Below are 24,624 nucleotides of genomic sequence, written 5' to 3'. Positions count from 1 at the left end.
TCATCCTCTTACAGTTCTGGACGACTGTACCTAGATCCAAGTTGGCGCAGTCCCCATTCCTTTGGTCTGGATGGCGTGGTGAGCCTGGTCCAATGCACAGCTGGGGCCTCCCTCTTCAGAGCCCACTTAGGGGTGTCTCTGAGGGCCTCAGTAGCACTTCTTGAAGCTCTCTTTGCTTGTGAACACTAAGGGTGTCTTCTTTGGTCACCACCTCACTGGTGGCAGAAGAGCCCTTCTCACTGCCAGCTTTCTCTGTGGGAGCCATGTTGAGAGGCCCAAGCTGGAAGAAAGAGCGCCAGGGATTGTGGGAGGGAAAGCTGCTACCATGAAACCCTGGGGCTCTCCTCCAGATGGCATCCTGTGGCTCTGACCTTCTGGGTCTTCAGATAAGCTTGCTTGGATCTGGACAGGTGACCTGGCACACACGTGGTGCCCCTTTGCCGACACCAATAGCGCTCGAAGCAGGAGGTAGGAAAGCTGGCAACAGCTTGGTGCCAGAGGGTAAGAAGGCAAGAGAGAATGTGCGAGAGAACCGCACTCAGCCTATTAATAGCCTCTGCTTGGTCGCCACCACTCCTATCAACATCGTTCATCACATCCAAACAATGGAGAGGCCCGCGCCCAATGGTTAGGAGTTCACAACTCGCCAGTGGGCTGAGTTTCTGAAAACAGCATGTCCAGTGCCTATGCAGCACCGAAACGCTGACTGACCTGTGCCAGCTGGTTATTTTTTCCAGACCATTTCCCTTTATTTATGTTTCAGCTTTTGTGTTTTTAAGCGAAAGGAAGATGGAGAAGCTGGAGTAGGTCTTTGCTACTTCTCCCAATTTGTCCTTGAATGAGCCATAGGAGAAACATCCCTTCCACACGTTTGAAGCGAGAACCTGCCAAGGCTGGGGTGAGGGAAGGCAGACAGGACCCTTGTCGTTTTGAAGAGCATTTGGGAGTGGGGACCAGCCTAAACCCTAGGGGACACAGGGAATCTTGTCCCTTTGTGTTACTGAGTGTGACGGGACAGAGCTCTTCTCTGGGCCTCATTCTCCTTGCCCGTATAGGGGAGGAGGCAGCTACAGTGGCCCGAAGGCCCTTCCAGATAAGTCCTAGCACCGAGTGAAGGACGCGCAGCTCCACATTTGTTGGCAAGACTGTACATAGAGAAGTGGCAGGAAGGTGTTGCTTCTGGAAGCTTCCAGGAGCCTGGAGACACAAGCGGGGCTGTGCACTGCAGAGCCTCCTTCAGGGAAGTCTGTGGGTTCTGCCAGGCGATCGCTTTTCTCACCACACGCGATTTCTGGGTATCTTGAAATTATCACTCGGCCCAAACACTGTCATGGGTGATTCCGCCAGGTTCTGGGATGGGCTCGGGTCTGCCTACAGGGACAGGCAGGTACCAGGTTGAAATGTACCTGGAGTTCTTTGATACAGGTGGGGCCACGGTGTTGCTGGTGGCTCTGTGGGCAGAGTGAGATGGAGACCAGTGGAGTGAACTGGAGGGAGTGATCAGAGCCAGGTTATAGGGTAGGGAGGCAGCCTGCAGGTCATGCTGTGGCATGAACACTAGTTCAGGCATCTCCGTTGCTCCTGGGGCATACAAATTAGCATTCTATTAAAATTTTATTATTATTATTTTTATTATGTGTGCATATAGGTGTGCATGCCAAAGTGTGCATGTGGAGGTCAGGGAAACTTTGAGTTGCTTATGCTCCACCTTTTTTTTTTTTTTTTTTTTTTTGAGGTAAGGGGTAGGGGCTACTCTAGCCCAGGCTGACCTGGAACTCACTCTGTATTCTCAGGGTGGCCTCGAACTCATGGCAATCCTCCTACCTCTTCCTCCTGCGTGCTGGAATTAAAAGCGTGCATCACCACACTCAGGCAGGATGTGTGTGCCATCACATCCTGCCTGGTGTTTTTTTTTTTTTTTAAGTTTTTGCTATTTTATTGCTTTGGGGACCAGAGAGGATTTTAATAAGAGAAAACAAAACTACGTTAGAGCAAGCTTGCCAAAAAATGTACTTGTTTCAAATTGTCTAGAACATCTAAGAACATGTGGTTTCTGCAGTGTGGATGAAATATGGGGACCCTAGTGGTGAATATTAGCCAACTTCTAGGAAGCCTGGGCCATGCCGAGGAGGTAGAGGAAGGTCAGGTGAGCTTCACAGAAACACTGGCTTTGGCCTTACTGGGGGCTGGACAACTGAAAAAACTTCAGGCTGTCAGAACCATGGGAAGTAGAGACGTTCAAAGGCTGCTCGGAGAGGAAGAGGTCTCCAGTCTCTGGAGGCCATCAAGCCCAGCCTGGTTGACCATCTGCCAGGATGATGCTCACATAAGGAGTGGGGGCTATTGAACTATATGACTTAAAATTTCTTTTTAAAATTTATTTATTTATTTGATGTCTGCCCTCCATGGCCATCCATGTGTGGAGCAGATGGTAGTCAGGACCTCAACTCTTTTACTTCATTTTTATTTTCATTTATTTATTTATTTGACAGGTGGGGGGAGAATGAATGGGCGTGCTTATTTTTACTTGACATGCAGAGAGAAAGGGCATGATAAAGAGAGACAGAGAGAGAATGGGCATGCCAGGGCCTCCAGCCACTACAAACGAACTCCAGACACATGTGCCCCCTTGTGCATCTGGCTAACGTGGGTCCTGGGGAATTGAACCTGGGTGCTTTGGCTTTGCAGGCAATTGCCTTAACCGCTAAGCCATCCCTCCAGCCCTCTTTTCTCTTTTTGAAGGTAGGATTTCACTCTAGCCCCGTGCAGACCTGGCATTTGCTGTGTAGTCTCAGGCTGGCCTCGAACTCATGGTGCTCCTCCTACCTCTGCCCCAGGGGTGCTGGAATTAAAGGCATGCATCACCACACTCAGCTATTTATTTATTTGAGACAGAGAAAGAGAAAGAGAAAGAGAGAGAGAGATAGAATTGGTGTGGTCTGACAGGACCTCCTGCCACTGCAAATGAATTCCAGATGCGTGAGCCACTTTGTATGTCTGGCTATACATGGGAAACTGAACACCAGCTGTCAGGCTTTCCAAGTGAAGTACCTTTAGCCCCTGAGTCATCTCCAGCCCTAGGCTAGATGGCTTTTAAGTTGTCACCCATCATAAGATCCAAGAGTTCCGTTGCGTGTGTGTGTATGGCTGTCTCTCTGATGGTGTCTTGGCAATGATACCGACTCCGCCGTCTGGGTTTCTTTCTTGTACATGCATGAAAGCAGCGACTGTCACCTCTAGCCTCCATGTTAGAGCTAGAGATTTATTTTATTTCATTTTTTTTTCAAGGTAGGATTTCACTCTAGCCCAGGCTGACCTGGTATTCACTATGTAGTCTCAGGGTGGCCTTGAACTCATGGCAATGCTCCTACCTCTGCCTCCTGAGTGCTGGGATTAAAGGTGTGCACCACCATGCCTGGCTTTAGAACTAGACACTTTGTTTTTTTAAGCTTGTAACCAGCTTTGCCCGCACAGATTCTGAGTTCATTGCTCTGGGCCGAGGCCAAGGTCTCTCAGTCCTAGAACCTGGCAGTCAGTGTCTGGTGGGGTTGCGTCCCCCTTCCACGCTCCCCAGAGGGGCAAAGAGATGCACTCCCTGGAATTATTCACTCTGCCTCTGTAGCGTCTGCAAAGGTCCCATGGCTTTGTTCCGAGCTGCGCTTGTGTTGTGTCTGAAAGAGGCCCGGATGTGCTGACCTTCGGCTCCTGTAGGAGCAGTCGGCAAGCTGCTCAGAAGACCTCGCCCTGTGCACGTCTCCCTTTGGCACGGCACAGTGCCTGGCACACGACAAATGCATAATAAACCCCGTCGCATGGAATCCTTGCCAGTGTTGTAAGTGCGGCAAGAAAATGCGTGATAAGCAGGCATGGGTGGAGAATTCCTGATAACGCCAGCTCTTCTCTGCCCGGTTCTTGCGGAAGAAACCATCTCCTTAATTGGAATTATGCTTGTGGCCTGAAGGGACGGCTCATGGAACTTGATATTTTGGGAACATGGTCTCCCAAGTGACCTTTACTTGCTTTCTTTGGGGGCATCTCCCCATGGGAGAGCCAGGCCTGGGGAGGCTCATGTCCTCTTAATTGGTGTCCTGGTCATCATGTTGGCTTCACTATATATTGCCAAGCCACCATCTGCTCAGATCTGAATGTCCCTGTCATTAACTGCATGACGTCCCTCAGCTATCAGGTTCCATTTCCTTCTGGAAGTGACAAGGTAGAGGACCACAGAGGAAAGACTGAGGCCAAAGTGATCTTAAGAATTTTACTCTGGGGCTGGAGAGATGGCTTAGCAGTTAAGGCGCTTGCCTGCGAAGCTTAAGGTCCCAGGTTTGTTTCCCCAGGTCCTACGTAAGCCTGATGCACAAGGGGACACATGCGTCTGGAGTTCGTTTGCAGTGGCTGAGGGTCTTGGCACACCCATTCTCTCTCTGTCTCTCTTTCTCACTCCCTTTCTCTCTGCATGTCAAGTAAAAATAAGCTTATTATTTTTTTTTTAAAGAATTTTTCTCCGGGGCTATTGGTTTTCTTCATTCATAAGCATTTCCTGTCTGTCCTTCCCATACCAGGCTGGGATTGGGCCAGATCTTCAGGGACGACATAGACGCCCCCCAACCCTGATCTTAGACTGTTCACTCACTGTCATACAGCCACTAAGGTTTAATGGTGGCACATTGGGAGATGGTCATAAAATTCCAGTCTATCCCAGGTTCAAATCTTGCCTCCACCTCTTCCTTGCCCAGGGACCATGGGCAGGTGGCTGGCTCTTTCAGCCTCAGAGCCTCATCTCCAGTGTGGAGCCATAGGGTTGTGCTGAGGCTCTAAGGCAGCAAGCTAGTGTGGGATCTAGGGAAAGTAATCACATGTTACCTGTCCTTCATTTATTTATTTATTATTTGAGAGAGAGAGAAAATGCATCTGTCAGGGCCTTTAGCCACTGTAAACAAACTCCAGATGCATGCACCACTCTGTGCATCTGGCTTATGTGGATACTGGGGAAATGAACCTGGGTCCTCAGGCTTCTCAGGCAAGCACCTTAACTGCTAAGCTATCTTTTCAGCCCCTACTTTTTGTTTAGAAAAATTAAATATCTTATTATTTGTGGAGAAAGAGAGAGAGAGAGAGAGAGAGGGAGGGAGGAAGAAAGAGAGCCTTGAGAGAGACCCATAAACCCATAAATCTTTGCAAGCAAGCACCTTTACCCACTGGGCCATCTCCCCAGCCCCGCCTTTGGATCACCTCTCTCCCACATTCGTGAATTTGAGAACACAGTATAAAAGGGTCTGCGTGTGCAACACCACATCTCTAAATGTTGCTTCTCTCTTTTTCTACGATTCATTTTTCACCTCATGCTTGTTGACCTGCTATGTGCTGGTCAACACAAGCATAAAGACATGGAGAGGAATAAACGGGATTTAAAGTCTCCTGCCTGCGGAGCTGGCATTCTGGAGAGAGAGAGAGAGAGGGGGGGGGGGGGGGACAGCAGGGACTGGGGCTGGATGGCGGTAAATGCTCTGGCCACATCGACAGGGACGGTACTGTCAGGGGACGGGCACCTGCGTGGTCATCCTCACCAGGGGCTTGGGCCAGGGCGGGTCAGTTGTGTTGTACTGAGGCGGGGTCCCGCTCCCAGCTGGGAGGACAGGTGGCTCAGGGGGCAGAGTCGGTGGCTGTTGAGAGCACAGCAGGGCGGGGCTCTGAGAAGCCATCTGCTCATGGTTCCGGTTCGTCAGACCTCCTGAGCTGGTCAGCTCTTGCATGATGACCCTGAGGAACCTAGGGCAGCAAGGAGAGTACGCTTAACGTGGCTGAGGCTCTGGTGGGGCTGTGTGGGGGTGTTGAACCTCAGGCGCCATCCAGCTGTGGGATGGGAGGTTAACCCAGACTGCCAACTTCACACAGAGGGAGACTTGTATGCACCGAAGGGGGCTGCCAGGCTGAGGCCCTCCGCACCTACCAGGACCCACACAAGGGGCTCAGGGGTGTGGGAAAGGTGTCCGAGGCATGGACCCTGGTATCTAGGCTGAGCTGCATGGGCGACAGCAGCCCCTGGGAGAAGCCTGTGCTTTCTGAAGCCCCTTGGCCCTTGGGTGAGGCTGCAGGCTGTAGCTCACATTGGGATGCAATGGCTCTTCGGCGGCCACTCAGAGCCTCCTCCTCTGGTCCTGCTCAGTGGAGCCCAGAGGAATCAGGTCCCCTTTCAGTCTCAGCTCCCTGTACTCTGTTTTGGTTTATCGAGGTAGGGTATCACTCTAGCCCAGACTGACCTGGACTTCACTATGTAATCTCAGGGTGGCCTCAAACTCATGGCGATCCTCCTACCTTTGCCTCCCAAGTATCAGGATTAAAGGCGTGCACCACCACACCTGGCAGAGAGAGACAGAGAATGGGTCTGCCAAAGTCTTTAGCCACCGCAAACAAACTCCAGACACATGGTCCGCTTTACATGGGTGCTGAGGAATTGAACCTGGGTCCTTTGGCTTTGCAGGCAGGTGTCTTAACCGCTGAGCCATCTCTCCATAGCCCGAGCCCGAGTATGTTCTTTTCCTGGAGGTGTGAGGTGTGAAGAGAGAAGCTCTTTGCTCAAGGCCAGGCATTTTCCTTGAGGAGGCTGCCAGCCACCTGCTCCCTGTGCAGCGAAACCTACGGCCCGACTGTCAGCGCCTTCTTGGGACTCCTTCTCAGGCCTAGGGGAGGTCCAGTGTCCACGCTGCCTTCCATGTCAGCACCCCCTGCTGTCAGGAGGACAGGGTGCAGCAGGGACCCAGCCCCTGACCACCTCCATCTGGGCCATGAGTGTGGGACGTCATTCTGAGGGTGACAGTAGGGTGACACGTGGACGTCACTCTGGGGGTGACGGCAGGGCGACACGTGAGTGAGCTGCACCTGGGAGGAGTCTGAGCCAAGGTCTGAGCATGAGGGTGAAAGGTCGGAGGTCACGGTCAGGAAGAAGTGGAGAGCATGGGAGCTAGAGGAAGCAGGAGGAGCCAGCCTAGGGTCTCCCCGAGAATGGCAACTGGAATGGAGGGGGGGTGGGGCTTCCCTGTGGGAGTGGGGTGAGGATCTCGCTTAATCTGCATAGCATTGATTAGCAAGAGTTATCTAATTAGGACAACCATGTTACAGAGCCACAGTAGTATGCCAGTGTGAATATCAATCAATTTTGGAGCCATTCCATGAAATTGAAGCAAACGCTGACCTTATTAAACAGAGAAGATATTCTAGCTCAATTATTTCCCAGACCGAATGCACAAAACAAGGGGATGTCAAAAAGGCACATTAGACCTTGATTTGGGAAATACAGGTTCTGGGAGTCATCGCTGTCCCCCTTGGGAGTCTCAGCAAGTGACAGAAATCATGAATGGACTGCGGGTGTGTGCCCGCGTGCTTAGTGGTAAAGGTATTAGCTTGGCTGGGGAAGGAGCCCTCACAAGCTTGTCTTTGTTAAGCTCATATTTCACTTCAGTTCAGGGCCCCTACAGACGTCTGCAAGTGTGGTTTTCTGCCCGCTCCCCCGCTTCCGTGTACCAAACAATAAAACACATTTAGAGCTTCAAGTCTCTGAGAAGATGTACTGTGATCATTACGGTGCTGGCCTGTCTTTGGAAGCTGTGAGGCGGGCCAGGAGAGCAGTTTATACGACTGGCTCAGAGGCTGAGGAACACACACTCTGTCACCCTGTGCACAGTGCCAGCCCCTCATCCCAGGGCTGCTGGCTCAGAGCCTCGAGGCAGAACACAGGTCTGGGCGAAAAGCTGGCTTTCTTCAGTTCTTGACTTTGTCGTTCGTCGGTCATGCCCTTGGACAAGTTAGTTAATTCCTCCGAGCTTCGGTGTCCTCCTTTGTGGAAGTGGGGTGATGATCCCAACCCCCCCATGCATAGTGGGCCCCTAGAGCAGGGCTTCATTTCACATTGTTACCATCGGTGAGAATTCACAGGTCCGGGGCCAGGAGCAGAAGGGGTCACGTGGTTAGGTTATCGACGGGGCATTACCCAGGCTCGCGGCTCAACGTCGCCTAACAGACCCCCGGTGTGGTGGCAGCTGGGCTTCACTGAGGTGACAGGGATGCGCCGTCTCATATAGGTGCCTAGAATGTCAAAGGCTAGCTCAGCATGGGATGCAGAAAAATCAGAGCTAAAATTTGAATGAATTGTGTGGCTTGAAAAAAATCAATTCATTTCTACAACTTTCCAATCCTTAGTGCGTTTGCTTTTCTCGTGTGTGTGTGTGTGTGTGTGTGTGTGTGTCCTTGCCGTGCACCACGAGCTTGCTGATGGCCAGGTCGCGGGCCTGCCGTGGCTGGAGTGGAGTGTCCAGGAACCGCTCCGTCACTCCGCCACCTGGTCTTGTTCTGAGCCTGAGTCTCCTTTTACTAATTCCGGATCTTGCAGGTGTCTGAAGACATTTTCGGGTCTCTGCTGTCCTGTGGAACTGGGGTTACAGGCATGCGTGGCCATGCCCAGCTAGTGTTTGCGTGGAATCTGGAGATTTGAACGCTGGCAGTCTCAGGGCCCCACTCAGGCCCTCCTGTGGGGGCAGGAAACCCCTAACCACTGAGGAATCTCTCTAGCCCCATGCTTTTGTTTGTTTGTTTGATTTTCGTTTTTCAAGGTAGGGTCTCACCCTAGCTCAGGCTGACCTGGAATTCACTACGGAGTCTCAGGGTGGCCTTGAGCTCACGGCGATCCTCATACCTCTGCCTCCTGAGTGCTGGGATTAAAGACACGCGCCACCACACCCGGCTCCCATGCTTTTTTTTTTTTTAATCTGTGAAAAGGAGACATTATGTGAGGTGAAGATTTGATTTTAATTTTTTTGTTAGTGTGTATGCATGTATGTGCGTGCATGTGTCCGTGTGTGTGTGTGTGTGTGTGTGTGTGTAACAGGCATGTACCATGGCGTTTGTGTGGAGGTCAGAGGACTGCCTTTGGGAAGGCCCTTGCCTTTCTCCCTTGTCGGAGGCAAGGCCTCGCTCTCTCTGGATCTCACTGTGCTGTTGCGGTTTGCTGCGCTTGCCATGGCTCCTGGGAAGCTCTGCTGTCTCTGTCTCCCAGCTCACTGCCCGAGTGCTGGGCTTACCGAAGCCCAGCCCGGCTGCCAGCTTTTTGTGTGAGGTCTGGGAATTGAACTTGAGGACTCGGCCTTGAGCGATGCGCTGAGCTATTCCTCAGCTGCAGGTTCCGGGAGCCGGCACGAAATCAGTGCTCAGTCCCGGTTGGGTAGGAATCAAGTGTGGTCATTGTGTAGTTTCAAGAAGCCCTGAGTGCTGTTGTACTCAGAGCAACATGCAAGTTATGGGGGCCACACAGTTGGAGTACATTGTCACCTGGGCTCAGGTAGCATGAATGTGTAAGCCATCTGAGGTGAGCGGGAGGCCCTCCATCCAGCCCAGGGTAGAGATCCTTGTCCCTACGCCGCACGAGTGTGTCATCACCTACTGCCCTTTGAGAATGGTGACTTTTCCAGCACAATACAGGAAATGGGTCCATGTCACTGAAACAGCACTTTACGGCCTGGAGAGAGCATCAAGTCCTGATCCCCATGACAGGAGTGGGCTGAAGGGTCACGTGCCACAGTGGGACCCACCAGGTCACAAATAAGGCTGTATCATTCCACCTACCTGGAGGTCTCTTCTTAGCAGGCCAAGCTCACTTATTTTTAATGCAAAAGTGAGAGAGACACAGAGAGAGAGAGAGAGAGTCTATACACACACACACACACACACACACAAACACACACGTGTGTATGTGTGCATGCACCACCTAGTGGGCATGTGCTACCTTGCACACTTGGGTCACCTTGCTCCTGGCTTACATGGGACCTGGAGAGTTGGACATGGGTCCTTAGGCTTCATAGGCAAGCGCCTTAACCCATAAACCAGCCCTTTTTTCTTTTGTTTTTGAATTAGGGTCTCGCTGTAGCCCAGGCTGACCTGGAATGCACTATGTAGTCTCAGTCTCGGCGATCCTCCTACCTCTGCCTCCCAAGTGCTGGGATTTAAAGCTCAGATTTTGATAAACAAATTTGTCAATGATAAAATGGGTGCATTCTCATTAGCAACCATTTGTGGAGAAAAAGGATAAGAAAACACCTCGTAATGCAGACTATGCATTTTCATAGCCTTTTTCTACATTGACAAAGATTTTCTTGTGCATGTGTGGGTGTGGGCATGCGTGCCGCGGCGTGTCTGAGGAGGTCAGAGGCCAGCCTTGGGGGTCGGCTGCAGCTTGTTTGAGGCAGGGCCCCTTTGCTGTCTGCTGCTGCAGGTAGCTGGCTAGTTGCCCCACGAGCTTCCAGGGAGCGTCCCGTCCCCACCTCCCGTCTCAGTGCGGGAGCACTGAGGCTACAGGTGCCCACTCCTGCACCTGGCTTTATGTGGTTCTGGGGAACTGAATTCAGCACCTCACGCTTGGGCAACAAGTACTTTACTCGCTGAGCTACTGAAAAAATTTTAAAAATGTAAATAATTGGAAGTATACTACACGTACAGTTTGAGGCTCAAGGTTTTACACTTAATAATATTATGTTTTAAAATATATTTTATTTATTTATTTGAGAGAGAGAGAGAGGGAGAGAAAATGGGTGCACCAGGGCCTCCTGCCACAGCAGACAAACTCCAAACGCAGGTGCCACCTTGTGCATCTGGCTTACATGGGTCCTGGAGAATTGACCTGGGGTCCTTTGGCTTTTCAGGCAAATTCCTTAACTGCTAAGCCCTAATTATGTTTAAAAAAATTTTATTTAGAGACAGAGAGAGAGGAGAAAGCCAGACAGAGAATGGGTGTGCAAGGGGACTCCAGTCACTGCAAATGAACTCCAGACACATACATGTGCATCTAGCCTTACATGGGCACTGATCTAGCCTAACATGGGCACTGGGGAATTGAACCTGAGCTGTTAGGCTTTTCAGGCAAGTGCCTTAACCACTGAGAAATCTGTCCAGACTTAATATTATATCATAATCTTTCTCCAAAGGTGTCTTCAAACACCTTTGACAGAAATGTCTTTGTTCTTCATTGCTGCCTGGTCTCACATGGACTGAAGCACTTGAATATTCTTGGGTCTGTAGCTTTAAAAATGGTCCCCATCAAATGGCACATGGTTCCTGTGGCCCTTGCATGCTGAGGATTTGAGTCACAGGGTAGACAGGTTGACCAGATGGCGCCAGACTCCTTGCCAACCCTGTGAGTCCTTTTATGGCCCGCAGATGGAGTGAGTTGGGGCACAGCGGGTTTGGTTGGTACCCCCCACCACGCAGCATTTAGCATCTAATTAGCCCCATGTCACTGGTGTCACCCAAAGAGGCATGTTAATTTCAAGCTTCACTGGCCCTTAGGTGGCAGAGAGAAGATGGTGGTTCAGGATTTTACCATTCGGGGCACTGTTAGGTCCAGCCAGGCTTCCTTTACGCGTTTGCCACTATTGAAGATGAGTGAGGGCTTACTTTATTGTTTATTATATTAAAGATGAGTGAGGGCTTACTTTATTGTTTATTATATTATTTTTAAGGCAGGAATGGTGGCTCATGCCTTATTTAATTTTTTAAAAATTTTAATTTTATTTATTTATTTATTTGAGAGAGAAAGACACAGAGAGAAAGAGAGATAGAGGGAGAGAGAGAGAATGGGCGTGCCAGGGCTTCCAGCCTCTGCAAACGAACTCCAGACGCGTGCGCCCCCTTGTGCATCTGGCTAACGTGGGACCTGGGGAACCGAGCCTCGAACTGGGGTCCTTAGGCTTCACAGGCAAGCGCTTAGCCGCTAAGCCATCTCTCCAGCCCATTTTTTTTTTTTAAATTTAAGAGAAAGAGTCAGGGATAGGCAGAGAGAAAGAGAGAACGGGCACGCCAGGGCCTCCAGCCACTGCAAATGAACTCCAGGCACATGCGCCCCCTTGTGCATCTGGGGTCCTTAGGCTTCACAAACAAATGCCTTAACCACTAAGCCATTTCCCCAGTCTTGTTTTATTTTTAAAGTATTTTTTATTTTTAAAAAGAAAAAAAAATTATTTATTTGAAAGAAAGGGGCAGATATCTATCTATCTATCTATCTATCTATCTATCTATCTATCTATCTATCTATCTATCTACCTACCTACCTATCATGGGGGGGCAGAGAAAATGGGTACACCAGGGCCTCTAGCCACTGCAAACAATCTCTAGACCCATGTGCTATTTTATGAATCTGGTTTAAAGTGGGTATTGGGGAATTGAACTTGGGTCCTTAGGCTTCACAGGCAAGTGCCTTAACTACTAAGCCATCACTCCAGCCCCCAGGATTTATTTGTATTTATTTTTTTTTATTGCCATGTAATGAGGGATGTAAGGACATCTGTAAAGTCTCGAGAGTCCCCATTGGTCCGGTGAACCAACAGCCTGTCTTCCCACAGACTGCAGCTGGCCCGGCAACCTGTGCCAACCCAAACTGATAAGCAGGTGGGAGCTGCCTCGTCATGGAAAAGCTTCAAAGTCTCAGGACAAATGGAAGAGGCTTACAGGAGAAGAGACAGCATTTGGCCCCTGTCTCTTCACTTCTTCCACTGAAAATGATAGGAATAGACTTGGATTCTGATTCCAGTTCATTTCTGCCAAAAGAAATGAATTCAAGGTGGGGATGAACAGCTCGTCCCCGGCCCTCTTTGAGCAGGAGTGATGCACTCCAGGTGCCTTTGGACCCCTTTGATGAGGACCTTCTGGTCGTTTCTGGCTGGAAAGCATTAGGAGTTGTTCCCAGCTCATTCCCGGAGGGAACTTTGTCTTGTCCCAGAATGTCTCAATGTCTCTGAGCTCGCAGCTTCTCTTTTCCGCCTAGCTAGGCCTGGGGGTTTCCTCAGGTATCAAGTAGAACTCTCAAAGTTTGGAACTTTCTGGAGTGCCAAAACTGCTGCTTTTCTTGGTACTCACGTTGTAACAACGGAGCAACAGGAACCCCTCAGACACATGTGAACTCAGGATCCCCTGAGACTCTTCTACATATGTGAGGTCATCAAGGATTCCAGCTGCTCGGCTGACCTGCAGGACGTGGTCAAGGCTAAGCGCGTCCCACGTACCAACCATTGCTGGCGCGTGTTTGTTGCAGCGCAGCTGACGGACCCCAAGGCCTTGGGCTTGCTAGGTCAGCCCTCTACCACTAAGCGACTTCCTCAGTCCGGGGCCATCTTCTTGGGCGGGAGGATGGGTCAGTGTTGACAAAGTGTTTGCGGCACAAGTATGAGGCCTGGTTTTCAGATCTCCATTACTCACGTAAATGCCAGGTGGATTTGGAGGGTCTCGTGTCATCCCGGAGCCAGGGAGGGACATGGAGACAGGATCACCCTCCCAGGGCAAGCTGGCTAAGGAGACTAGCTGATAGCAGCAGCAGGCTCTGAGTTCAAGAACCCTGGGAAGAAAGCGGAGAGCAATTGAGGAAGTCTCCTCACGTCACCCTCTGGCCTTCCACATGTGCACACTGTGCACACGCACATATGTGCTCACATACATTTGTGTATGTATACATGTATATGTGCAACAACATAAGCATGGATACTTTTATCACTGAATGGATGACCCCAAAGGGTGTGTTAAGTGAGGAGCTGTGTACATGAAAGATCCACGTGGATCGGGGTCAATTCTGTATTTCACCGAGTGTTGAGCACACCGTGGGGTATCAATTATGTGCCTAACAAAAATGGTTGAGGGCCGGAGAGATGGCTTAGCGGTTAAGTGTTGCCTGTGAAGCCTAAGGATCAGGTTCGAGGCTCGATTCCCCAGGACCCACATAAGCCAGATGCACAAGGGGGCGCACGCCTGTGGTGTTCGTTTGCTGTGGCTGGAGGCCCTGGCGCGCCCATTCTCTCTCTCTCTGTGCCTCTTTATCTCTGTCTGCCTGCTGCTCTCAAACAAACAAACAAACAAACAAACAAAACCCCAAATAAATGAAAGTGGTTGAAATTGTCGTGAAAGGATGAAATGAGAACTTGGTAGGCTGAGGAGGAGGAAGAGGTGGAAGAAGGGGAGGATGGTAAGTTTACTTAGTGAGACCCTGTCAAAAAGCACAACAGCTAGAGATACGACTCAGCAGTTAAAGGTGCTTTTTTTTGCAAAACCCAAAAGCCTAAGGGCCTAAGTTTGATTCCCCAGGATCTATGTAAAGCCAGAATGTACAAAACAGGTGCATGTGTCTGGAGTTCGTTTACAGTGGCATGAGACCCTGGTGCATCCATACTCACTCTCTCACTGCCTCTTTTCCTCAAATAGATAAATAAAAATATATTTTAAAAAACACAATGACAAAGCAAGAGTGAATAAATGAACCAACGAGCTACTTCATTAGTTTTTCCTTTCATCTCCAATACTCGTGCCTAGCATAAAATTGGCCTCAATAACTGCATCCAAAAAGGACTGTTGAGACACTCAGTGGGTAAGGTACTTGCCTGCAAAGCCTAAGGATCTGAGTTCAATTCCCTAGTCCCACATAAAGCCAGAGGCACAGGGTGGTGCAGGGGTCTGGAGTTTGTTGAATTGGCTGGAGGCCCTTGTGCGCCCATTTTCTTTCTCTGGCTGCCTCTTTCTCTCTCTCAAATGAAATGAAATCTTTTTTTCTTTTTTAAATGAGTACTGAAAAAAATATTTTTTTAAAATGAGTAGTGAGATTGATAGATAGCAGAGAGAGCTGCTCTCGTTCTCCCAGCCCATAGCAGGTGGGTGAGAACATGGACGTGGGCACGTGCAAATCCTGGGTTCAAGGCCCAAGACTTCTTTTTACTCCAGCAGCTGTCATGCGGGGCCACAGCGCTTCCCTCAGCAATTCCCAGACAACTGTCAAATCTGCCCAGTGATGACTCCCTCTCCTGAGTGAACTCCCTCCCCCCCCCCCCCCGCTCTACCATGAGCCTCACGATGGCAACCGATCTTATCCTGCCTTTGAAATATCTTCCACTGCTGTCTTAAGAGTTTTAAAAAAATATTTTATTTTTACTTATTTATTTGACATAAAAGAAGATGCAAAAAGAGAGAGAGAGAGTGAGTGAGAGAGAGAGAGAGAGAGAGAGAATGGGTGTGCCAGGGCCTCCAGCCACTGCAAACGAACTCCATGTGTGTGTATGCACCATCTTGTGCACCTGGCATACACGTGTCCTGGGAAATCGAACCTGGGCCCTTTGGCCATCCCTCCAGCCCTGTCTTAAGAGTTTTCACTGAGACATAATACTTACATATCTTTATGGGGTGTGGTATGATGATTTGAAGCATACATAGGGCATGCAAGGATAAAATTAGAGGGCTAAGCATTCACATCTCCTCAAACATGCATTTCTCTTTATTTCGCATGTGCGTGTGCATGTGTGTGTATCTAAATGCATGTTTGAGTGTGGGCACACGGGTGTGTGTAGGCATATGTGTGTGGAGGCCAGAGGTGGATGTTGTGTGTCTTCCTCAGTCACTCTCCAGCTGATTTTTAGGTACTATTCTATATTTCTGTTGGTTTACTGGAGAATGATAGAATGGGTGCACCGGGGCCTTGTACCAGTGCAAACGAACTTTAGACCTATGCACCACTATGTGCGTCTGGCTTTACGTGGGTACTGGGGACTTGAGCCCAGGTCATTAGGCATCACAGACAAGCACTTTAACTGCTGAGCCATCTCTCTAGGCCTAACGATACTTTCTTGCAAAGCCTGCTAGCCCAAGTTCCATTCCCCAGCACTTACACAAAGGCAGATGCAAGGGTGCCCGCCTCTGTCTGAGACCACGGGGGGGGGGGGGGGGGGGAAGAGTTGGCGACATTCAGAGCTTGCAGGCTCATGTGATGATTTTCTGTCCCCTGTCAGTTGGTTTGTCGCGGCAAGAGAGCTTGTCTTCAGAGGAGGTGGAGCAGGGCAACCTCGAAGTTGTCCTCTGTGGCACTTGGACAGCCCTCCATGAACAAATATGTAAATATTAAAAGAAAGAAAAGCAACGGACTGGAGAGGTGGCTTAGCAGTTAAGGGGCTTGCCCGTAGCGCCTAAGGAGCCAGGTTCAATTCCCCCGTACTCACATGAGCCAGTTGCATGTGGTGGCGCATGCATCTTTAGTGTTCATTTGTAGTGGCTGGAGGCTCTGGTGCACCCATTCTCTCTCTATCTGCCTCTTTCTCTCTCTCAAATAAATAAATATAAAATAAAAAAATTTTTTAAAGGCAAGAAAGAAAAGCAGAATTAGTTCCTCCTGTCTAACTTTGGTTTGGTCCCTTGATCTATCACTTGGATCTGTTATTAAGGACTTCTGTTTCTTGGTATAGAATGGGCTTGGGGTTTGGGAACAGTGCCCTGGCTTGGGGGCGAGGTGGCCAGAGGGCCCTGGCTTTGAACCCTGGCGCACGGGCATGCAATGTCTGTAAAGTTGGGATGTGCGGGAACGGCACATCACGGGTGGCCTTGAGGACAAGTGCTGTCCGTTGGGTGGCGTGCAGCTCCTAGGACCGAGTACGGCACCCCACACAGCAGGGCTCACAAACGCTGCCTGCCCCGTCGTCTGCCTTGGCTCGGAGCCAGTCCCATCCTCCTTCAGGGCTGGAGGCAGCTCTAGTTCAGACTCCTGCCACTCAGGAGCACCGACTCCCAGACAGCTGCAGGGGCTAAGGGACAAAAACACTGGGGTCTGTGGACTGGGGAGGTGGCTCAGAGGTTAAAGACACTTGCTTGCAAAGCCTGATGGCCTGGGTTCCATCCCTCAGCACCCTTGTAAAGCCAGATGCACAAACTGGTGCAAGTGTCTGGAGTTTGTTTGCAGCAGCAAGAAGCCCTGACATGCCCATTCCCTCTCTCTTTCCTTCCTTGCAAATGAGTTAATAAAAAATACTGGTGTCTAGCGCTCCCTGAGCCTGTTTAGTTACCTTGACCGTCATGCGGCTCCGAGTCGCTGTGGCAGGCATGGGCCAGCAGATGGGCTTAATATCCCCAGCTCACCATCACAGATGGGAGGTCTCGGAGCTGCCCCACAGCTGATGGTGGCACTAAGGTCTTCCACCTTGACTGGGAGGACGGCCAGGGCCTTCTCCCGTAATCAGGACCCCTCTTGGCTCCTGTGCTGGCTCCGTACCCCTCTAGTAGCTGCCCCGATGATCCTCCCCTACTCTTGACCTGAGCCAGGAGACAGAGCAGCTAAAGCATTCTGGTCCATTCCTGAAAGAACTGCCCCACGGTCAAGGTCAGGGATGCAGAAGACCGCAGAAAGCTGTGTTTCAGGTTTGTTAAGACAAAGTAGAGACCTGAGCTAGCATTATAAGGATGCCCAAGCCACTAATAATGCTGGCACACACCAGAAAAGAATGATGCTCACATCACTTATGAGCGTGGAGGCCAAAAAAAAAAAGTCTAAGAAATACATCAACAACCAGAATCCAGCACAATGGCACAGGTATAATACATCGTGCTCAGATGGGGTCATTCTGGGAAGGAAAACATGATTACTCCTCCTTGAAAGCGGAGGTTCCAAGCAGGCAGCCTGGATGCAGCCCGAAGCTCAGGTTAACTTGGTGTCTCACCTTGCTCCCAGGAGGGACTCTTTTGTACACCTTCTCAGTGAGATGCCTCTTTTTTTTTTTTTTTTAAAAAAAAAACTTTATCTATCTATTTGCAAGGAGAGAGAGAGAGAGAGAGAGAGAGGGAAGAGAGGTAGACAGAGAGAGAATGGGCAAGCCAGGGCCTTCAGCCATTGCAAACAAACTCCAGGTGCATGCACCCTTGTGCATCTGGCTATGTGGGTCCTGGAGAATCGAACCTGGGTCCTTTGGCTTCACAGGCAAACACCTTAACCACTAAGCCATCTCTCCAGCCCATGAGATGCTTCTTATCTGGCTCTCTCTAATTCTTTTCCCCTCTCTCCTGCAGGATTCCATGTTTTCATTGGCCCTGAAATGCCTTATCAGTTTATCCACCATCATCCTGCTGGGTTTGATCATCGCCTATCACACACGGGAAGTCCAGGTAGGTGCCTCCCACTTCAAACAGTGGCCCACCCTCCTGCCTTGCTCTGGCCTGAAGCTGTGTACCCCCAACCCAGGTCCTTGGGTGATTTTATTTTATTTATTTTTGTGTTTTGAGGTAGGGTCTCACTCCAGTTCAGCCTGACCTGGGACTCACTCTGTAGTCTCAGGGTGGCCTTGAACCCATGGCAATCCTTCTACCTCTGCCTCGCGAGTGCTGGGATTAAGGGTGTGCATCACCATAACCAGCCCCTTGGATGATTTGATAACAGATCTTGGCTCTTCTCTTCTGGTTTATATCCCCATGGGGGAGAATGTTTTGAGACCACCCTGCGGCTTTCAAACAACAGAGACATTATCTTCATCTTGGAGGGTTTCAGGACTGGGCATATGGCTCTATGGCTGTGGGGGCCAGGGGGTGGGAGGGCAGGGTTTCCCACACACACGAGTTCACACCGGATCAAACACCAGCAGGAAGCCTGCATTTCTGAATATGTGGACTGTACCTCTGTGGATGGCAGGCTGGGAGGCGTCGTGTTCTAGACACAGTAGCTATATGCTATGGTTGCTGAGGCCTGTGTTTCTTTTTAAAAAATATTTTATTTTTATTTATTTATTTATTGGTGTTTTTTTTTTAAATGTATTTGTCTTCCTTTTTTTTTGGTATTTTCATTTATTTATTTGAGAGTGACAGACAGAGAGAAAGAGGGGGAGAGAGAGAGAGGGAGGGAGAGAGAGAGAGAGAGAGAGAGAGAGAGAGAGAGAGAGAGAGAGAGAGAGAGAATGGGTGCACCAGGGCCTCCAGCCACTGCAAACGAACTCCAGACGCATGTGCCCCCTTGTGCATCTGGCTAACGTGGGTCCTGGGGAATCAAGCCTTGAACCAGGTTCCTTAGGCTTCACAGGCAAGTGCTTAACCGCTAAGCCATCTCTCCAGCCCTATTTATTGGTTTTTTGAGGTAGGGTTTCACTCTAGCCCAGGCTGACCTGGAATTCACTACGTAGTCTCAGGGTGGCCTTGAACTCACGGTGATCCTCCTACCTCTGCCTCCCAAGTACTGGGATTAAAGGCGTGCACCACCATGCCCAGCTTTTTTATTTATTTGACAGAGAGGAAGAGGGAGAGAGAGAGAAAGAGAACAGGCATGTCAGAGCCTCTAGCCACTGCAAACGAACTTCAGATCCATGCGTCCCCTTTTGCATCTGGCTCTATGTGGGTGCTAGGGAATCAAACCTGGGTCCTTTGGCTTTGCAGGGAAATGCCTTAACTGCTAAGCCATCTTTCCAGCCCGAGGCCCGTGTTTCTTACTGCCCAGGGGTGACTCGACACTCAGGGAAATATTTCTTGGTCCATTTTGATTGGATCCAGTTTGATTGGTGGGGTCAAGGAGGATGGTCTGGGAGCGTGATGCTGGAGCAAGCGGAGCTGGCAGACCCTCTCAGGATGGTAATTGCCCATTGCTCTGCCCTCCAGGCTCATCTCCTCACTGGGGACTTGGGTCATCCATGATATCCAGATGTTTCTTGTTGTGTGCATGTGAGTCTGGATACCTTCCCAGTGCTCTGGCCAGAGGAGCATAGACAGATTCACATCTGTACAGCAGGAAGAGACTGACGAAAACCAGAACTTAGGAAATGCTGGGGTTGAGTCTCGGCCATGACCCCTTCTTCTTCTTCTTCTTTTTTTAAATTTATTTTTGTTTATTTTTATTTATTTGAGACTGAAAGAGAGAGAAAGAAGCAGAGAGGCAGAGAGACAGAGAGTACGGGTGCACCAGGGCCTCAGGCCACTGCAAATGAACTCCAGATGCATGCGCCACCTTGTGCATCTGGCTTACATGGGTCCTGGGGAATCAAGCCTCGAACCAGGGTCCTTGGGCTTCACAAGCAATGGCTTAACTGCTAAGCCATCTCTCCAGCCCCAACAACCTCTTCTTTTAATGGGTCTTTGTGGCTCTGTGGCCTTGCTGGGTCTTGGTGGCCTCATCTGGAGCGTGGGTGATTCATTTCGACTTTGCTGGGCTAATGTGAGGATGGAGCGAGGAGGGCATGGGGCTAGGGGCATGTAAAACACAAGCCAATATCGCTGTCCAATCCCAGCCCTTTTTTTGTTCCTTTGTCCTGGAGGCAGAGTGTTGGCCCAGCTTCAGTACAGGAGGCCTCCTGGTCCTAAAGAGGGTTCCGATTCCACCAAGGAGTCATGGCTGCTGTGGCTGGGTGGGATATAGAGATTTTGGTCTTGGGCCACCTTATCAGGACCTTCTGGTATGTCCATGATTGGGCTCTAAAGACTGGACTCCTCAGCCTTTGCAGGGTCTAAGCTGCTTGCACTGATGCTGGGCTCTGAGGACGGAGCCCCAGAAGCCACGGTGTGACTTAGTGGAGTGCAAATGGAGTTCAAGATGGACTTGAATTCAGGCTCACCCAGTAGACCCCAGAAAGCAGCCAGCAGTACAGGTGGGGAGGACTGGGGTCGATGGATCATGTCAAGATGGAGGTCACCAATCTGAGCCCCAGGCCAGGCTCCGTGCCACCCAAAGTCAGCTGAGGGACTCAGAGGCAACCTCAACCTCTGGGAGACCTCATGTCCTCCTCTGCAGGAGGCTGTGCTGGCTCCCGTCTCAGGCCAGAGGGGCTGGGGATGTCTTGGATCCAGGCAGCCAACGGGAGGGCACTGCTCTCTACCCACACCTCCCTTGGCCATACTGTTGTTTTCTCGTCCATCTCGGGGACAATGACATCATTCATCTTTGCATTTCCAAGGAGCCACTGTGTCTGACAAGGAGCATATGTTTGTACAACATTTAAAAAATATTTATTTATTTGAGAGAGAGAGAGAGAGAGAGAGAGAGAGAGAGAGAGAGAGAGAGAGAGAGTGAGGGAGAGAGGAAGAGAAAGAGAGAGAGAATGGGCATGCCAGGGGTCTCCTGCCACTGCAGACAAACTCCAGACACATATGTCACTTTGTGCTTGTGGCTTTTACGTGGGTATTGGGGAATCAAACCTGGGTCATCAGGGTTTTTGCAAGCAAGCACCTTTAACCACTGAGCCATCTCTCCAGCTTGCAGCACATTTTTGAATGGAAGGTGCTAGACTCAATACCTTGGTTTTCCAAAAATGCTTATATCCTGACTTTTGTCCATGGTCTTGGGGCTCATCCTCTTCACCTGGTAATTATGGGTCCGAGGGCCCTCAGTTTTGCAATTCCCTGGTCTAGGTGTGGTTGCTTGACCTTGGAGGGCCTGTTTCTGGAGCATGGAGAGAGGAGCTATCCCCAGTGCGACTGACCAGTTCTCTAGGGGAAAGATGGAACCACTTTCCACTGCTCATGTGAGCAGAGTGGCAGGCATGGCTAGCCTTGGGGCTTTGATTTAGAACTTCCTCACCCACCACAGTTGCTGGTTACTTGGCTAAATTTTAGGAGAGACCAGATGACCATAGTCCCATCTCCCCCATTCCTGCCCCAGATATTCATAGCAGGTCCTGGGCCTTTGGCTAGCACCCTCTCAAGGCTAGAGTGGTCATCTTCTAGAACAGCATTCCTTTTTGCTAGCTTAGATAGACTGTATTTCTGAGGAAAATGACCACTGTAACAGTGGAGTAGTTCAAATTACACTATAGCTCAAAGCTGTGCAGACTGAAGCTGAGAAGGTTCTTGGAGGTGTCTCAGCTGCTCCCCTATCCTCTGAGTATGTGCGTCTAGAACAAAGAGCCCAAGGCAGTGTCAGATGGAAGAATAGAAATTTATTTCTCATGGTTATGAAACTGAGGAGTTTAAGAGGAATGTTACCAGGTTCATTGTCTGGGGAGGGCCATTCTCTGCTTGAAGATGTTCAGTGTCTGGGGAAGGCTGTTTTCTGCTTGAAGATGTGCAGTGTCTGAGGAGGTCCATTCTCTGCTTGAAGACGTGCAGTGTCTGGGGAGGGCCATTCTCTGCTTGAATGTGTGCAGTGTCTGGGTTGGGCCGTTCAGTGGTTGAAGATGTGCAGTGTCTGGTAAGGATTCCTCTGTGCTTGAAGACGTGCAGTGTCTGGGAAGGATTCCTCTCTACTTGAAGATGTACAGTGTCTGGGGTGGGTTGTTGTCTACCTGAAGATGTGCAGTGTCTGTGGAGGGCTGTTCAGTGGTTGAAGATGTGCAGTGTCTGGGGAGGGCCGTTCAGTGGTTGACGATGTGCAGTGTCTGGGGAGGGCTGTTCAGTGGTTGAAGATGTGCAGTGTCTGGGGAGGGCCGTTCAGTGGTTGAAGATGTGCAGTGTCTGGGGAGGGCTGTTCAGTGGTTGAAGATGTGCAGTGTCTGGGGAGGGCCGTTCAGTGGTTGGAGATGTGCAGTGTCTGGGGAGGGCCGTTCAGTGGTTGGAGATGTGCAGTGTCTGGGGAGGGCCGTTCAGTGGTTGGAGATGTGCAGTGTCTGGGGAGGGCCGTTCAGTGGTTGAAGATGTGCAGTGTCTGTGGAGGGTCGTTCAGTGGTTGAAGATGTGCAGTGTCTGGGGAGGGCCGTTCAGTGGTTGAAGATGTGCAGTGTCTGGGGAGGGCCGTTCAGTGGTTGAAGATGTGCAGTGTCTGTGGAGGGTCGTTCAGTGGTTGAAGATGTGCAGTGTCTGGGGAGGGTTGTTCAGTGGCTGAAGATGTGCAGTGTCTGGGGAGGGTTGTTCAGTGGTTGAAGATGTGCAGTGTCTGGGGAGGGTTGTTCAGTGGTTGAAGATGTGCAGTGTCTGGGGAGGGCCGTTCAGTGGTTGAAGATGTGCAGTGTCTGGGGAGGGCCGTTCAGTGGTTGGAGATGTGCAGTGTCTGGGGAGGGCCGTTCAGTGGTTGACGATGTGCAGTGTCTGGGGAGGGCCGTTCAGTGGTTGAAGATGTGCAGTGTCTGTGGAGGGTCGTCTCTGCTTGAAGATGTGCAGTGTCTGTGGAGGGCTGTTCAGTGGTTGAAGATGTGCAGTGTCTGCGGAGGGTCGTTCAGTGGTTGAAGATGTGCAGTGTCTGTGGAGGGTCGTTCAGTGGTTGAAGATGTGCAGTGTCTGGGGAGGGTCGTTCAGTGGTTGAAGATGTGCAGTGTCTGAGGAGGGCCGTTCAGTGGTTGAAGATGTGCAGTGTCTGGGGAGGGTCGTTCAGTGGTTGAAGATGTGCAGTGTCTGAGGAGGGCCGTTCAGTGGTTGAAGATGTGCAGTGTCTGGGGAGGGCCGTTCAGTGGTTGAAGATGTGCAGTGTCTGAGGAGGGCCGTTCAGTGGTTGAAGATGTGCAGTGTCTGGGGAGGGCCGTTCAGTGGTTGAAGATGTGCAGTGTCTGGGGAGGGCCGTTCAGTGGTTGAAGATGTGCAGTGTCTGGGGAGGGTCGTTTAGTGGTTGAAGATGTGCAGTGTCTGGGGAGGGCCGTTCAGTGGTTGAAGATGTGCAGTGTCTGGGGAGGGTCGTTCAGTGGTTGAAGATGTGCAGTGTCTGGGGAGGGCCGTTCAGTGGTTGAAGATGTGCAGTGTCTGGGGAGGGCCGTTCAGTGGTTGAAGATGTGCAGTGTCTGGGGAGGGCCGTTCAGTGGTTGAAGATGTGCAGTGTCTGGGGAGGGTCGTTCTCTGCTTGAATGCGTGCAGTGTCTGAGGCGGGCTGCCTTCTGCTTGCAGGTAGCGTTTAGTGCTTACATCCTCCAGATACAAGCAATGTGTGTCGTGCTAAGTGAGGACATAAGGGGAAGAGACTGACAACTACATGACGTCTCTTTCATGACAACCTTAGTCTAATTCACAAGAGCGAGTCCCCCTGGTCCTGTCCTCTCTCCGGGGACCACGTCTCTATCTGCCACATGGGTGGCACCTGAATAGCAAGAGGACACTTCCTGACTGTGGTGCCCGTCCAGCGAGGGCCCGGCCAGGAGCTCTGTGCAGGCAACAGAGATAGAGTCGCTTTCACCCACTGCATCGTGAGTCTAGAAAGTTGTCTTTCTACTGTGCAGAGGAGCCAGCCCTCCCTGGAATTTACCCTTGGTCCTGGTCCTATTTCTGGAGCAGGATAGCAGGCTCTATGAACTCCGTGCGGTCGGTCACCTCTGCCTTTGCAGACAGATCCCGTCTCTCCTTGGCCCTCCTTTCTCATGGCTTTGGAGTAGAGCTTTGGATGTCTTGGGAACCTCTTCTCCTCAGGGCAGTGAATCCTAAAAAGCAATGACAACACAATTCATCTTGTTCGTTTGCCAAGAACAACCTTCACTGAAAATGGTGTTGTCCCTTGGGCCATTCATTCCTGTGTTTGGCTGTCACCAACTTCATCTTCTCAGGCCATAGCTGGTGTTTTAGATGTCACTGGCACACACCTAGTGTGTTATATACAGCACGGAATGTTGCCCTCCCTGATGCCCGCCCCCATGCCCTGCCTGCCTTGCTCCCCTCTGCCCATCCAGCTCAGGTATTCATACAGTGGGTGCTTGGTGCGTCTGCTCTGGGCAGAGCCGGTGACAAGAGGTTGGCTGTCTAGGCTAGGATCTCTAAAATCACCACTGCTTCCCCAGGGCTTGCCTACCTTGAGCGAGCAGCTCTAATTTCAGCGCGTGGTGGCCTTCCCACCAGGCAGGTCAGCGAGTGGCTGGCCACGTTGATATCCAAGCGGCCCAGCTTGGGCTCAGTTCCGCTTTTCGTCACCTTTTACAGTGTCTGAGGCCCTTCAGCAAGTTACTTCAGCCCTTTGGGTCCATTTCCTGC

The 24,624-nt window shown here is 50.7% G+C and overlaps 1 protein-coding gene across 1 annotated transcript in view; it reads left to right on the top strand.

The window, feature by feature from the left end:
• The window catches only part of Kcnn3 (potassium calcium-activated channel subfamily N member 3), a 211,259-nt gene that overhangs the window by 49,570 nt on the left and 137,065 nt on the right, over positions 1–24,624 (top strand). Inside the window, exon 2 of the mRNA XM_045138346.1 lies at positions 17,845–17,940. Within this exon, the coding sequence (XP_044994281.1) occupies positions 17,845–17,940 (96 nt within the window). The remainder of the gene's footprint in view (positions 1–17,844; positions 17,941–24,624) is intronic.

The sequence above is a fragment of the Jaculus jaculus genome, chromosome 19, assembly GCF_020740685.1.
Source record: "Jaculus jaculus isolate mJacJac1 chromosome 19, mJacJac1.mat.Y.cur, whole genome shotgun sequence".
Classification (NCBI taxonomy): Eukaryota; Metazoa; Chordata; class Mammalia; order Rodentia; family Dipodidae; genus Jaculus; species Jaculus jaculus.
The sequence above is the reverse complement of the archived record's forward strand: the minus strand, read 5'-3'. Positions and strand labels throughout refer to the sequence as shown.